This window comes from Carcharodon carcharias, chromosome 13 (assembly GCF_017639515.1).
Source record: "Carcharodon carcharias isolate sCarCar2 chromosome 13, sCarCar2.pri, whole genome shotgun sequence".
In the NCBI taxonomy this organism is placed as follows: domain Eukaryota; kingdom Metazoa; phylum Chordata; class Chondrichthyes; order Lamniformes; family Lamnidae; genus Carcharodon; species Carcharodon carcharias.
The window spans coordinates 50,265,536-50,281,173 of NC_054479.1; the positions used below are offsets into that span (position 1 = coordinate 50,265,536).

Genomic DNA, 15,638 nt, shown 5'->3' on the forward strand with positions numbered 1-15,638 from the left:
GGCTGGAGGACTTCAGTTATCATAATATAGACTAGGATAGTGAAAAGAACAGAGGAGTAAGAATTTCAGAAGTGTTTTCAGGAGAACTTTCTCATCAATATATTTCCAACCCAACTGGAAGGAGCGTTTGCTGGATCTGGTTCTGAGTAATGTGGTGGGTTAAGTGAAGCAAATGTCAGTAGAGCAACATTTAGGGATCACAGTATTATCATAAGGTTTAGATTATTTATAGAAAAGACGAGGAGCAATCTAGCGTAAAAATACTGAATTGGAGGAGAGTCAGCTTCAACAGGCTGAGAATGGATCTGGCCCAGGTAAATTGGAATCAGAGGTTGATGAGCAAAAGGATAATTGAACAACTGACAACTTTAAAGGTTTAATGATTTGGTATAGTCAAGATACATTCCCACCGAGTTCTCTGGCTGACTAAAGAGAGAGAGTAAAATGAAGCAGAAAATGGGACGGGTGTTGTTGATTGTACAAATGAGAACCAAACAAACATAGGAAGTTCATAGGGGAAGTGAAAAGCAAAATAAGAGAGTCAAAGAGAGGTTGAGAATAGACCATCTAACATTGGAATTAAAAAGTCTTCTGTAGGCATATAAGTAATAAATGGGTAGTAAGAAGAGGGGTGGAGCTGATTAAGGACTAAAATGAAGATGCACGCATGGAGGCAGAGGGACATGGCTGAGGTGCTAAATGAGTCTTTGCATCTGTCTTTATTGAGGAGGAAGGCACTGTCAAAGTCACAGTAAAACAGGAAGTAGCTGAGATACTGAAGAACTAAAAATTGATAAAGGAGGCATTACAAAGACTGTCTCTAGTTAAAATTAGATAAGTCACCAAGTTCAGGTGGGATGCATCTAATTTCCCGAGGGAAGTAAGGGTTGAAATTGTAGAGATACTGACTATAATCTTCTAAACCTCCTTAGATACAGGGGTGGTGCCAGTCTGGAGAATTGCACATATCGCACTCTAGTTCAGAAAAGGGTAAACTCAGCAACTACAGGCAAGTCAACTTAACCTTATGGTGGAGAACCTTTTAGAAACAATAATCCCAAATTAGTGGATGTGTGAATTAATTCAGGAAAGCCAGCTCAGATTTGAAATTTACACGATCTATTTTGGTGAACAGAGGAGAAGCAGTATAATCTGAAGGGTACCGTTCTGAAGGGATTGCAGAAACCTGCAAGTATATTTGCACAAATCATTGAAGGTGCCAGGGTACTCTGGGAAGTGGTTAAAAAAGCATATGGGATCCTGGACTTTATAGAGGCATGGAGTACATAAACAAGGAAGTTGTGATGAATGTTTATAAAACATTGGCTTGACAGCAACTGGAGTATTGTCCAATTCTGGGCACCAATTTTAGGAAGGATGTGAAAGTCTTGGCGGGAGTGCCAAATGACTAAGGGACGAGGAATTTGAGTTACGTGTATAGATTAGAGAAGCTGGGGCTTTTCTCCTTGGAGCAGAGAAAGTTGACGGGAGATATGACCAAATTACTCAAAATCATGAGGGGTCTGGAAAGAGTAGATAAAACTATTACCATTGGCAGAGGGATCTATAGCTAGAGGATACAGATTTAAGGGGATTGACAAAAGAATCAAAGGTGACATGAGGTAAAATCTGTCAAATGCTTAAACAATTATTATCCTGTAATAAGGAATAAGTTAAACCTGATCTGTGCTTGTGCACAAGGCAGTTAAAATAGGTTGGGTCTGAAGATACCTTAAACGCTTGGGTTTGTTATTAGTAGGTCATCTGCATTCACAAGGCATAACGATAATGCCAATTGGCAGACACCAGGAAGCTTTGAAATAAATATCTGTGATGATAGCAGCACTCAGTCATGCTAATTTTCTAAATTATATCTTCCTCCTCAATAAAGACAGATGCAAAGACTCATTTAGTATCTCAGCCATGTTCTCCACCTCCATGTGCGTGTCTTTTTGGTCTTTAATCCTCTTCTTACTATACATCTATTATTATTTATATTAAAAAGGGTTTTTTTTACGCAATGAGTGGTTATGCACTGCCAGTGTGTGTGGTGGAGGCAGCTTCCAGGGTGGATTTCAAAGGGAAATTAGGTAAGTACTTGAAGGGAAGATATTTGCAGGACTACAAATGGGGCATAGGAGTGGAGCTAGCTGGATTGCTGTTGCAGAGAGCCAGCATGGACTGAACAGGTGAAAGGCCTCCTGTCCATAATCATTCTCTGATTTAAGGATTTGTTTGCAGCAATCAGTAACAAGTTCTAACTTCTCTTGCAGTTGCAAACATTATAATTACAAAAAAATTGGGGACATTAGCTGAATAAATCTGATCTAATTAGTTGCTATCATTTATTTCCATCAACAAACTCTTAATGCCTCATCTTGAAACTAATAAGTATCACCAGATAATGTTCACTCGTTGTCTGTCTTCCCCCACATAGTTAAGGAACTTTGAATCTAGCTGGAGTGAATTTTATTTCCAAATTCACAGTTTTTGGTCCATCCAAAGTTCAAGATTAAAGTTATAATATAGAAAGTTAGTCTGCTAATCTGCTTCCATCACAGATATTTATTTCAAAACTTTCTAGTGTCTGCCAATTGGCATCATCGTTATGGCTGGTGAATGTAGGTGATCTACTAATATCAAATCCAACTAAACAGCTACAACATGCTTAAAGTACCAGCAGTTCATTGTCTTCAGACCCAACCTATTTTTACTGCCTTGTGCTCGAGCACAAATCAGGTTTAACCTATCCATTATTACAGGATAACATTGTTCAAGCATGTGACAGGTTTTCAATGATCAGTATCTTGTTAAAATAAATTTAATTACATTTAAATTAAATTTAATCAACTTTAGGAGGTTACAATTATCAATCTTTGAACCAATTTTTAAAAATTACGCTTAGCCTTAATATTTATAATCACCAAAGTAGGTTAAGTTATACAAGGTTTTTGTGTGAAGATTTGGATGGTATTGAACACCCTTTGCCCTTTTGTGTACAGTTCCACAGGCACCCACTTTTCTATGCTAGGAATTGGAGACATCGTCATGCCAGGGCTTCTGTTGTGCTTTGTGCTTCGATATGACAACTATAAGAAAGTATCTAACAGCGAAGCCCTCCCGCCCAATATACCTGGCCGTATGCAAAAGGTGTCGTACTTCCACTGCACCTTGATTGGTTACTTCGTAGGTAAGTGGAAGTAATTCGATGAAAATAAAAATAAATTATTTAAAAAGTATTGTTTCCTAGTAGCAAAGATAGTCTATCGAGGCAGTAACATGAGGGCTTTGCAATGTTCAAAATGCTGACATTCACGCTGTTCATTTATGTATTAAACTGTTACTGTCTAATTAGATATTCTGTTTAAACCAATTAACATAAACCTGTTCTCTCTGACCTGTAAAGCTTGGGTTACTATTGACCTCTCATACCCTACAACTTTTGCTGCTCTGTATCTTTTATTTGGAGAAGTTTAGGTTTGGATATATCTTGAGTCACTAGCTTGTGGATTCAAGCTGCATTGCAAGGTTTTATCCAATATCTAGGCTGGTGCTTCAGTGCGTCACTGAAGGAGTGTAGCATTGTCAGTTAATTGTTAATAAATCTGACTTCAACTGAGTTTTCCTGATGTCCTAACCAGTATTCATCCCTCACCCAACACCCCTAAAACAAATTAACTGTTTGTTAATCTCACTGACATCTGTAGAATTTTGCAGCATGCAATTTGGCTGCTACACTGCCTACATAACTATGACTGCACTTCAGAAGTTATTCATTCTGTTTTGCTTCGCAAAGTCCTAAAATGTGCAAATGACTAGATGCCCTTCCTTCCACACTAATAGGATACTGCGATATAGAAGTGGCCACTGTTTAAAACGCGTTGTTAATTGTGCAGTTTCTTTTGAACGTGTTTGGTAAATTAGGGAAGCTCCCGAATAATGCTGCCGCCATTTTCCTTTTAGCATGATTACTGAGCATGCACAGTTTTTTAAAACTGCCACTCGTTGCCTCCCTCCCTGACCCTCCTGCTCCCTCTCTTCCACTCGTAGCTTCTCTCGCTCCCTCTCTCTTGTCGCCCCTCTCCCAAGCCCTCACTCATTGTCGGGGTTCAGGAAAGAGAAGTGCCAAGAGGGAGGAAAGTTGGAAGGAAACGGAGAGTGGGAGGGGAGCAGTGAGCAGGAGTAAGAGGCAAGTAGGGGAGTCAGCAAGCTAGCGGTGGAAAGCGACGAGCAAGAAATAACTTACAGTACTAATTCTTTCAATTTACGAAGAGTTAGAGGGTTTATGGGCGAGATAGGTTCAAGACAGTTGATAGGTTTTTAATGTAAAAATCACAGGTCAGAAATGTAACCCACCCATATTAGATGTTTTCTTATGAGACAGTGATTTTTGTTCAGCACACCATTTGTAGAAATACATTAGGAGTGGTAAATGAAGGAGAGCTATATACATTTTTAAATAAAATATTAAATCTTCTGTGGTAATCTGTTTAGAACTTGTCCTTTTTCTGATGATCTAAGTCTTTTAATTTAGGTCTTCTGACAGCCACTGTAGCATCCAGAATTCATCGGGCTGCCCAGCCTGCACTCCTGTACCTTGTTCCATTTACACTGCTACCCCTGCTTACCATGGCTTACCTAAAGGTGAGTAGAATATCAAAACCAAATAAACCTTCAATCTGCTGAAAATATGTATATGTTCAGTTATTTAGCTGCTTGTTAATCATCCCCTGTGCACCCCCAATTCTTTTCACTCAATCCTTATCCAACTTAATCCGGCATTGTTACTCTTGCATTGTAAATTCTTGCTTGCTACTTGCTGACATGTGTTTTTATGCAGCTGAGATTATTTTGCAAACCCTGCCTAAATTCTTGAGGCTTGATCCAACCACAATGTAATCCAACTTCCCTTAAAATTACAAATCACTGGGAAAATGTAGCATTTTTTTTCTTACGAGATGCTTTGTCTTGAGTGCTGAAGCAGGAATGCAGTGGAGTAAAGTTCCCTTTTTTGCCAATTCATGTGATGACACAGCAACAATGACTGTCACCCCTTTAAAGCATGAGCTTTCAGCACTTTTATATGTAAAGTTATTGTTGTCTATTTATCTCTACTGTTCATTTTAAGGGACCAACTAATGAGGTGATTGGGTGAAAGAAGGAATTGCCTGTGACAAAAGTTGCATAATCCAAGCACAAAGACTAGATATCCTTGCCAGAACTAAAGACCATGGAAAAGTTGCCTTTTCCTATATTGTTTAATAACTTTGAAGAAAGTTCTGTAAAATTATTTGTAACCAAGGCAACATGCATGAAACCGAGAATGCTAATGAGCAAGTAAGCACACATGGTCTGGGTTCAAGAGCATAATAAAGCCCTGGTATCTAAAACGAAGTCGCATTTATCTTAAACAAAAACAGAATTACCTGGAAAAACTCAGCAGGTCTGGCAGCATCGGCGGAGAAGAAAAGAGTTGACGTTTCGAGTCCTCATGACCCTTCGACAGAACGAAGGGTCATGAGGACTCGAAACGTCAACTCTTTTCTTCTCCGCCGATGCTGCCAGACCTGCTGAGTTTTTCCAGGTAATTCTGTTTTTGTTTTGGATTTCCAGCATCCGCAGTTTTTTTGTTTTTATCGCCTTTATCTTAACTCAGTTACTGATTAACAATCAGAACTTCTGTCTTTGATTTTATATCATTTGAATAGCTGGAGTTTACGATAGGACAAAAGAAAGACATTTTCTGCAGAAACCAGGCTGGATTGTTAATATGGAAATTGTGGGTGATCAGAGCCATTGTGTTTCATTTTATTACTGTTGCTAGTGTGTGGAAATGGATTAGCTGCAATACTCTCCACCAGGAAAAGGAGACAATGCAAGCAGCATGCCCTTCTGACATGGCAGAAAAAAACTATCCTAGTTTGCTTAAAAAGTTTGGAATGCTTTATAAACTATACTGCTCTGCAGCAAGAGAGACTACTTACTTTTAATGCTACAATTCTGCCAGGGGGATTAAGCTCCTTTTCCTTCCTGGAACACAGTGGATAGATACGCTGATATTTCGTGTGGCTCCTTGTACTTAGTAGTTATGCTCTCTGACACATTTTCACCTCATTAAAAATCTGCATCCTGTTGTTCTTCTGAGGAAGTGGATCAAAGTTGCAAAAAGTCTTGCTATTGATTAATGCAGCTCCTTCATTAATGGAGAAATACTAGAAATGCTGTTACATTATACAGAGTGATCTTGGACTAAACCTGTAGAATCCAATGTGCAACTGGCAGACCAAGAATATTCCAGCTCCATATTGTACTTCGCCAACAACAAAGAAACTTGGCATAGGTGTTTACAGACAGAGCGCTACGCTCACCTACTAGCTCAATTTTAATGTAGAGGAGAGCCAGCAAGCGTGCCTCTGATTAAAAGTATTGGAAATCAGATGCTAAAAAATCCATAGAGAGGCCTTAACAGCTCCTTAAATATGTTTTCAATATTGGACTACAGCTATACTGTCATAGTTGTGAAGCTTGGGAATGGAGTGCTAAGACATCCTCTTAGTGCTAATCTCACACCTCTTGATTTTACTGTGGTAAGGAGTCAGAATCAAATTGATTGAGAGTGTCAGTGTAATTTTTCAAAGAGCTCTGTTGGTTCCATAGAATCTTGGCTTTATAGTTATTACACTGAAAATAATGACACCCAAGATTGGTAACCTTCCATCTCTGACGGTAAAAAGATAGTTTTAATTCACTGGCATTTTCTGGTTATTTAGGTGTGCACTGATGAATGCAATTTATGACTGAGTAGGAATCCTGTACAAGTGACCAGCAAAGATGGAAGTGATCCCATGACAGGAGAGAGGGCTTTAAGCTGTGTTAACATCAGTATGGTGCACTTCCTCAGAATCCCCATTCTTCAGGCCTGACGTTAAGAATAGCTTTTCCAGAAGAAGTTTTTTGCCAGACTCCTACTGTGAGAGAGAACATAGAATCTAGACATGCCTTAACAAGACAGTTACTGGCCAAGTGTAACCAAGCAGAGCCCCAGGAACTTGGATACAGCAGTCACAAGGTGGGCAGTGGCCTACCACCTTTGTTGCACAAATCTTTGGAGCCTGCAAGTCCTGAACTTCTCCCTTCTGTTGAAAGGTCATAAATGTCAGATGAACAGCCAAGCTGCCAATACCCTGGTCACGGCTCTCAAGCCATATTACTGTAGCAGTTGTTTTCCTAGCATGCAATTAATGATTGGGTATGGACCTGCATGTCTAAAATGTTTTCAATTTGAGCTTTTGCTGGTTATGAGATTGTAGGAAAATTGTTCTGGAAGTGTGTTCTAAACAAGTTGCATTTGGTGGTGACATTGTATGTCATGACACCTACTGAACTTTAAAAAAACCTAAGAAACAACTTGTATGCCCAAGAAAATAATTTTGGGAACAATAAGAATCATGTGAGATAACCACAAATAAAAAAGCCATTTGGGCCATCCTAATTCATCTATGCAGAAATATCCAACAGTCCCATACGATTGAATTTTGCATTCATTTTGAGGGCGAAACAAGTGCGTCCAAAACTAGTATTTTAAACTTAAATAAGGGCAATTATGAGGGAATGAAAGCAGAGCTAGCTAAACTGGCCAATGAGGTTAAGGGGTTGGTCAATAGAGATTCAGTGGCTGATATTTAAAGGGATATTCCAGAACACACAGAACAAATGCATTCCAGTGAGAAAGAAAAATTCCAAAGGCAGGGCCTGCCATCTGTAGTTAACTAAAAAAAGTAAAAGACAGTATCAAACTTAAAGAAAAAGTATATAATTATGCGAAGACGAGTGGCAGGCCAGAAGATTGGAAAGAATTTAAAGCACAGCAAAGGATGACAAAAAGATCAATGAGGGAAAAATTAAGAGTATGAGAGAAAGCTAGTTAGTAGTATAAAAATGGATAATAAGAGCTTCTATAGATATTTAAATAAGAAAAGAGTTAACAAAATGAGCATTGGTCCTATAGAAAGTGCATCTAGGGAATTGATAATAGAAAACAAGGAGATGGCAAATGAATTAAACAGGTATTTTGCTTCGGTCTTCACAGTAGAGGACACAAGTAAAATCCTGGAAATAGCTGTAAATCAGGAAATGGAAGAGAGGCAGGAACTTAGGAAAATTACAATCACTAGGGAAGTAGTATTAAGCAAATTGTTGGTGCTGTGGGCTGAGAAATCCCCAGGTGCAGATGGACTTCACCCTAAGGCCTTGAAAGAAGTGGCTGGTGAGATAGTTGATGTATTGGTTCTAATGTTCCAAAATTCCCTAGGTTCAGAGAAGGCTCTATTAGATTGGAAAATAGCAAAAGTAACTCCTTTACTCAAAAAGGTGAGAAACAGGAAGTAGGAACTAAGGCTAGTTAGCCTAGCATCTGTCATAAAGTGTTAGAAGCTGCTATTAAAAATGTTATAGCAGAGCACTTAGAAAAATTCAAGGCAATCGGGCAGAGTCAACATGGTTTTGTAAAGGGGAAATCATGTTTAACCAATTTATTGGAGTTCTTTGAAGGAGTCACATGTGCTGTGTATAACGGAGAATCGGTAGATATACCGTACTCAGATTTCCAGAAGGCATTTGATAAAAGTGCCATTGCAAAAGTTATTGCGGAAAATAAATGCTCATGGTGTAGGGGATAAAATATTGGCATGGATAGAAGATTGCTGGCTAACAGGAAGCAGAGAATTAGCATAAATGGGTCTTTTCTGGTTGGCAGGATGTGACGAGTGGTGTGCCGCTGGGGTCTCAACTTCTTACAATTTATATAAATGACTAGGATGAAGGAACCGAAGGCGTGGTTGCTAAGTTTGCTGACGATGCAAAGATAGGTAGGAAAGTAAATTGTGAAGAGGACATAAGGAGACTACAAAGTGGCATAGGTTAAATGAGTGGGCAAAGATCTGGCAAATGACGTATAATGTGGGCAAAAGTGAAATTGTTCATTTTGGCAGGAAGAATAAAAAAGAAGCATATTATCTAAATGGCAAGAGATTGCAGAGCCCTGAGATTCAGGGAGACCTGGGTGTCCTAGTGCATGAATCACAAAAGGTTAGTAGGCTAGTACAGCTGGTAATTAGGAAAGCTAATAGGATGTTATTTATTGTGAGGGGGATTGATTACAAAAGTAAGGAGGTTATGCTTCAGTTGTACAGGGCATCGGCGAGATCACATCTTGAGTATTGTGTACAGTACCGGTCTCCTTATCTAAAAGATGTAAATGTGTTAGAAGCAGTTCAGAGAAAGTTTGCTAGACTAATACCAGGAATGGGCAGCTTGTCTTATGAGGAAAGGTTGGACAGGTTAGGTTTGTATCCACAGAAATTTAGAAGTGTAAGAGGTGACTTGATTGAAATCTTTAAGATCCTGAAGGGCCTTGACAGGGTGGATGTGGAGAGGATGTTTCTTCTTATGGGAGAATCTAGAACTATTTAAAAATAAGGGATCATTTAAGACCGAGATGAAGAGAAATTTTTTCTCTGAGCATTGAAAGTCTTTGGAAATCTCTTCCTCAAAAGGCAGTGGAAGCAGAGTCTATGAATATTTTTAAGACAGAGCAAGATAGATCCTTGATTAACAAGGGGGTGAAAGGTTATCTGGGGCAGGCAGGATTGTAGGGTTGAGGTTACATTCAGACCAGCCATGATCTTGTTGAATGGCGGAGCAGGCTCGAGGGGCCGAGTGGCCCACTCCTGCTCCTAATTTGTATGTTCCCTCCATTTCAACATCTAATTGCTTGATAAGTGATTCTATGATTTTTCACCTCCACTGCTCCCTAGAAGTCTATTCCAGGTTTGTGAAGAAGCATTTCCTGATACTGTACCTATCTTAAATTTACCATTTTCTAATTTGAATTGAGTTCTTTTACCCTATTCAGAATTCAATTTAAATATTGTGGATTTGCCGTTCCTGTTCCCATAACTATTTTGCATGCTGCTGCAGGTCACCTCTCTGCCCCCTTTTCTAACTCAATGGCCTAAGTTTCTCTTGCCTGTTCTTCCAACAGTCCTCTAACACTAGGAATAGTGTTAATAGTGTCAATAGTATTAGCAGGTTTGTTCCTACTGGGCTGAATGCACAGACCTCCCCAGCTATCAGGGAAGCTACTGGCTCCAGCAAATTATTATTGATTACAACCATTCACTCATCCAACTTCTATTTACCATGCTCAGCTATGGAAGCAACCATAAGTGTCTAAAAAATGCTATTTGTGGCTCCCTTTTCTCTACTGCCTTCAGTGCTTAAATATCTCCTTTGTTTCTCAGTGACTGGAACAATATTCAAGATATAGTCTGACCTGTTAAGTTGCATGCATGCCAGCTTGAAAACTCGAATAAGTTGATGAATATCTTCAAATGAAAGCCGAAACACCCCAAAAAACTGCCAACTCAATAAAAGCACAGTTAAGAGAGCACGGAAAAGATTCACGAGAATGGTTCCAAGGATGAGGAACCTCAGTTACATAGATAAATTGGAGAGGTTGGGACTGTTTTCCTTGGCGAGGACAAGGTTGAGAAGAAATTTCATGGGGCTATTTAAAATCATGAGCCTCAACAGAGTAGATAGGGAGATACTGTTCCCACTGGGGGAAGGATTGTGAATGAGAGGGCACAGATTGAAGGTAGTTGGCAAAAGAAGCAATGGTGACCTGAGGAGAGAGGTTTTCACACAGCGAGTGGTTAAGATCTGGAATGCGCTGTCTGAGAGTGTGGTGGAGGCAAGTTCAGTCAAGGTGTTAAGAGGGAATTGGATTATTATCTGAAAAGAATGAATGTGCAGGATGGCAGCGAGACAGTAGGTAATGGCACTAGATGAATTGCTCTTTTGGAGACCCAGTCCAGACAACAGACCAAATGGCCTCCTGTACTGTAACAATTCTGTGATTCTGTGACAAAATCAGTGAATAAAGGCCTGGGATCAGGATCACTATTTTACAATAATTTGAAATAATTATATTTCCTTCGTTGTATTGAATTTCAAGACTTTAAGTTTACATTGTAATACAGTTGCTTCCACAGCTGAGCATGGTGAATAGAAGTTGGATCAGTGAATGGTTACAATCAATAACAATTTGCTGGAGCCAGTAGCTTCCCTGATGGTTGGGGAGGTCTGTGCATTCAGCTCAGTAACAGCAAACCTGCTTTGTTGGCCGGATTCAAGTTGCTAGAATGCTCAGCCAGCTAGGTAGTTTAGGACAAAAAGCAAGTCATTCTACAGTTAATTACTCCATTTGTTTGTCTTGGATTAATTATAGGGAGATGGTTTTACAAGTTTAATTACATTAATTATTGATGGAAGGAATTAGCACTTTATCTATCCTGTTCTGTCTTAATTTGGGTATCCTTTTAAAGTTAGAATGTCTCTGCCTTGCCTTAATCGTTAAATTACTGATATGACTTCATGTACATTAATCTGGTTGCTAACTTTAAAATACCTAACTCGGCATCAAAGTCTTGCTCACAATGGAACAACCTGCCCCAAGTACAAAGAAATCCAACAGGCTCAGAAAGCCAGCAGAGAACAGTGAACTGAGTAACAGAAATACTTTTTAAAATTTATATTTGTGAATTTTTACACTGAAAGCAATAAGAGACATCAGTGTCTGGAAGTAAGAAACTTTTCTAACTTGAAACCCAGTGAGATGAGGTCAGTATAGCATCAGCTGATGCAGAATGACGATTGTTACATTTTGTGGCAATCTGCTCCAGAGACTTGAGTAATAAATCTACAGGACTGAGGGAGTTGCCACCATTTTTGATGAGATGTCAAATTGAGGACCCATCTGTGGTCTCATGTGAATGTAAAAATCCTTGGCACTATTTGAAGAGTTCACTGCATATCCTGGCCAAGAATAGTCCTTCAACGAACACCAGTGAAACAGACCATCAGGCCATCTATCTCTTTGCTGTTGCTCTGCACAAATAACTACACTTCAAATATACTTTATTAACTGTAAAGCATTTTGAGATGTTCTGAGGTCATGAAAGGCATAGTATCAGTGCAAGTTCTTTCTTAAAGAAAGTCCTTGAAAGCAAAGAGAAAATTGTAAGAAATCTAGAGATGAGACTGAGGGAGCCAGAGGCTGTGCACCAGGGATGGATGATGCTTGGGCGGGGGCGGGATGAGGGGGCATGGAAAAATGCATGTAAGGCCAGAATTAGAGGACAAAAGTGCGCTGTTACACAAGACTGGAGTAGATTGCAAAAATGGGTTTTGACAAGGCCATAGAGGAATTCCAAGATGAGAACTGGAACTTCTATTTGTATATTAGTAAAGAAGAAGTCAGTGTTAGGTGAGTGATGATTGGGGTGATGAATGAACAGTACTTTGTGCAGAACAGGATATAGGTAGCAGAGGTTTGTGTGAATTGGTGTCCTGAGGGTTGAAGGACACCAGATGCAATAAGTCTAGGTGTGTGTATTAAGGTTTTTGGGGGGAGTGGATGTAAGGAGCCTTGGTGATGGCCTTGGTTTCAAGCCTGGATCATTTGGCTTGCATAGGTTTTGCATGGCCTGGTGCATCCTGGTAGAGATCTCTGGAAGAGGACCAGAGATTAAATCAGTGACATGAAAACAGAATTTATGGTGGGATTTAAAGCAATGACTTGGGCATTCCTGATATTCAGTTAATGCAAGGAAGATAGTGTCTTGGTGGTGCAAAGGTCATCATAAACTTAGAGAAAGAGCAGGGTATTACTAGTAGAGGTTTGTAAGCTGCTCCCATCGAGGGCAGATGCCAATATCTGGTTCTGGGATCCTGTTTTGGAAAAGATGATTCCACATAACGCTCTTTTATGTACGGTGTCCTGTCCCACCTCTATAGGCTGTACCAGCTCTATAGGCATACTGTAACTCTCTTAATGCAAAGAAAGAAGGATCAAATGTGAGAAATAAGTTCCTTGCATTTACTTTATTCCAACTTGATGCTCAATCATAGACCCGCACTTCTAGAGTCTAAGATGCTATCAATTATTGCACTTCTATTATTTATATGCTATAATGCAAGGAGAGTTCCACTTGTATGCAGTCAGCTTATAGCAGAAAAGCAGCTTAAAACAGCTGCAAGTATGCAATTGTTTTGTGCTGTGAAATGCAGCCCAGAGTATAAATAATGCAGATTCTCAGCCTGTTGCAGAAGGGCGGTTCTTGAAGCAGTTCTGTAATGTAAAGGCAACATACAATGCAATAATATCCAACTTCTAGAAAGGACCTGCTAAGAATTATTAGTTCCCCTTGAGGAAAGGTTGAAACAAAGTTCCCTTTTGTTGGGAGTGGGAGTGATGGTGTTTTATTTTGGAAACCCCTCTTTGTCCCCCTCTCCTCCTTGAAAACACTACTTAAAACCTACCTCTCACTAACATTACTCCTGTGGCTTGCTGTCAAATTCTGTTTGGTAACGCTCCTATGAAATGCCTTGAGGCGTTTTCCTACATTAAAGATACTTTATAAGTGCAGGTTATTGCTTGAGTAGTTGTTGATAATTTGTGCTGTGTTCTGTGCTGTCTTCCTCAGGGTGATCTACGGCGTATGTGGTCAGAGCCATTCCACTCCAAGGCAAACAGCTCAAGGTTCTTGGAAGTATGATGGGATGAAGTGCAGCCAAGAGCAGCAGTGATATATGCTGGGCACCAGAAGATTCGTGTCATGTGGTTTCATTCTTCTCATCAAACATGATTGGTGCTTAAAGTGTTAACAAAAAAGGTTGTGGAAGAATTTTTTTTTCCTTTTATGGAATGCAGACCCTGTACAGTTAATCCAACCCATCTGCAGTTTTTGGATTAGCAACAGACTCTCGCCCTACCATGTATATTACAAAATTTAAAAAAAACACACAAACCCTCCTTTTTAATGACAAGATATCAAATCTAATCTTGTACATAGAGCTGCCATATAGAAGACGCAACTTTGAAGAAGCCTGTTTGAAGGGACCAGCACCAAGTCAACGACTATTCAGTTTGTCTTGAACTTTAGCCTAAAGAAGACAAGGCAGCAACATATCTTGAATTCAGTAATTATCTGTGCGGTGACTCATTTTTTGCCCCTCACAGACGGGAGTTGGGTATGCAGTAAAATCTATGCTGTAATTAACGTTACATCTGATGTTTTGTTGCAATGATCCAAAAAGGTAAAGACGTCAAGATGAATCATGTTGTGTACTTAAGTGGCCTGTTGTAAATTTTAGCATGTATAGCATTAAATATTGCTTCAATATAAGACCCACTGTTCCCTTTTCCAAGATGCTCCATTACCATAATATGTGAGTTTAGAAATGTAATTGTAGTTTGCACTTGTACCTATGTTCATGACCCCAATTGATCTTGCACAATTATGATTGGTGTAGCAAAAAAAAATTAACTTTTTTATGGTTTTCCCCATTTCTTCTTTTTTTGGTTTGATTAATTTAGCTAATGCATGTATCATAGCGTTACTCGTTATCTGAACCCTTTTGATTGTAGTGGTGTATCCTTGTAAATATTTCTTTTTTGTATACATTTGTTTAAATGTGTGTCATTAGCTCTACATACCTGTTGATAAGTGTAATCTGGTCCAAGTTTACAAGCAGTATCTGTTTTGTACCTTGGGTTTGTATTCAGTTCACAGAACTTTTTCTGATAGGCATTGACTGGCTGCCGCGGTAGCAGCAATTTAATATACAGTGGCACGCAAATCAAACCGGCAGTTTGCGTGCCTCTAGAATTTCCATCATCATTGTGAGAGCAAGTTGGCAACTATAGCCTTCAGGCCCAGAGATTACCTAATAGAGTGCAAGGCCTGGAACCAAAATGAGTTAATTCAAACAGTGCTTCAAGTTCTTTCTCCATGCCCACTTCTATCTCCCCTCACCCCCTCAGCCACTACCCACCCATTATCCTAAATATACACCCACAGTGTCAGGTTGTTATTTTTAAAGAAGAAAGTGTTTTCTTTTCCTGAAAAGACTGAGTGTAGTGTTTTTGTGCTGTAGACTAGACGAGTTGATGAAGCCATTTTATAGATTATGGCTTTATTGAAAGCAGTCAGATGGACTGAATGGATACTGTACAATCCTTGTACAACAGGAGTGTATTTCTGCCCTGGAACTGAACAATACCTTTCATCTCTATATAACTTGGACAGTCAAGACTCCTTTGTAAATAAAGCCAAAAGTTTAAGTGCACCAGTGTGGTTTATTTTAGTGTTCTGTGAGGTTACTCATTAATAAAAGCAGTTATTTGTGTTTATTACAAATATCCTCAGAAGAGGATTTTGTTCAAATGGCATTGATTTGTGGATTTGGTATGTTGCCGGTGGGGAATCAGCTGGATAAATCAGTTGGGATGAGTGTTGATGTAAACACATTCACCCTGATTATCTGTCTGTGCTGCAAAACATGTATCGTTATAAAAAGAGTAAAAGTTACTGTTGACGTGTTCACTATAGCAGAATTGCATTAGATTAAAAATCTAAATTACTGCAGAAACATTTTTTTGTCAGTTACTTTTCTGCAGATTGTAAAAGACTTTGGGTTGCAGTGAAAAGAGGTTATTGCACACTACCACATAATGAAAGTTAGTATGGTATACTTGCACTTTAACTTTGTGTACACTTCTAGCAGTTTTTCTT

At 39.2% G+C, this 15,638-nt stretch overlaps 1 protein-coding gene across 5 annotated transcripts in view; it reads left to right on the forward strand.

Annotated features, from left to right (window-relative positions):
• sppl3 (signal peptide peptidase 3) overlaps positions 1–15,192 on the forward strand; it is a 202,544-nt gene extending 187,352 nt beyond the window's left edge. For all 5 annotated transcript variants that reach the window (XM_041202893.1, XM_041202896.1, XM_041202892.1 and 2 more), the window contains exons 9-11: positions 3,003–3,190; positions 4,535–4,644; positions 13,548–15,192. In XM_041202893.1, coding sequence (XP_041058827.1) covers positions 3,003–3,190; positions 4,535–4,644; positions 13,548–13,619 — 370 coding nt within the window. In that variant the 3' untranslated portion in view covers positions 13,620–15,192. The remainder of the gene's footprint in view (positions 1–3,002; positions 3,191–4,534; positions 4,645–13,547) is intronic.
• Positions 15,193–15,638: the final 446 nt, after the last annotated feature.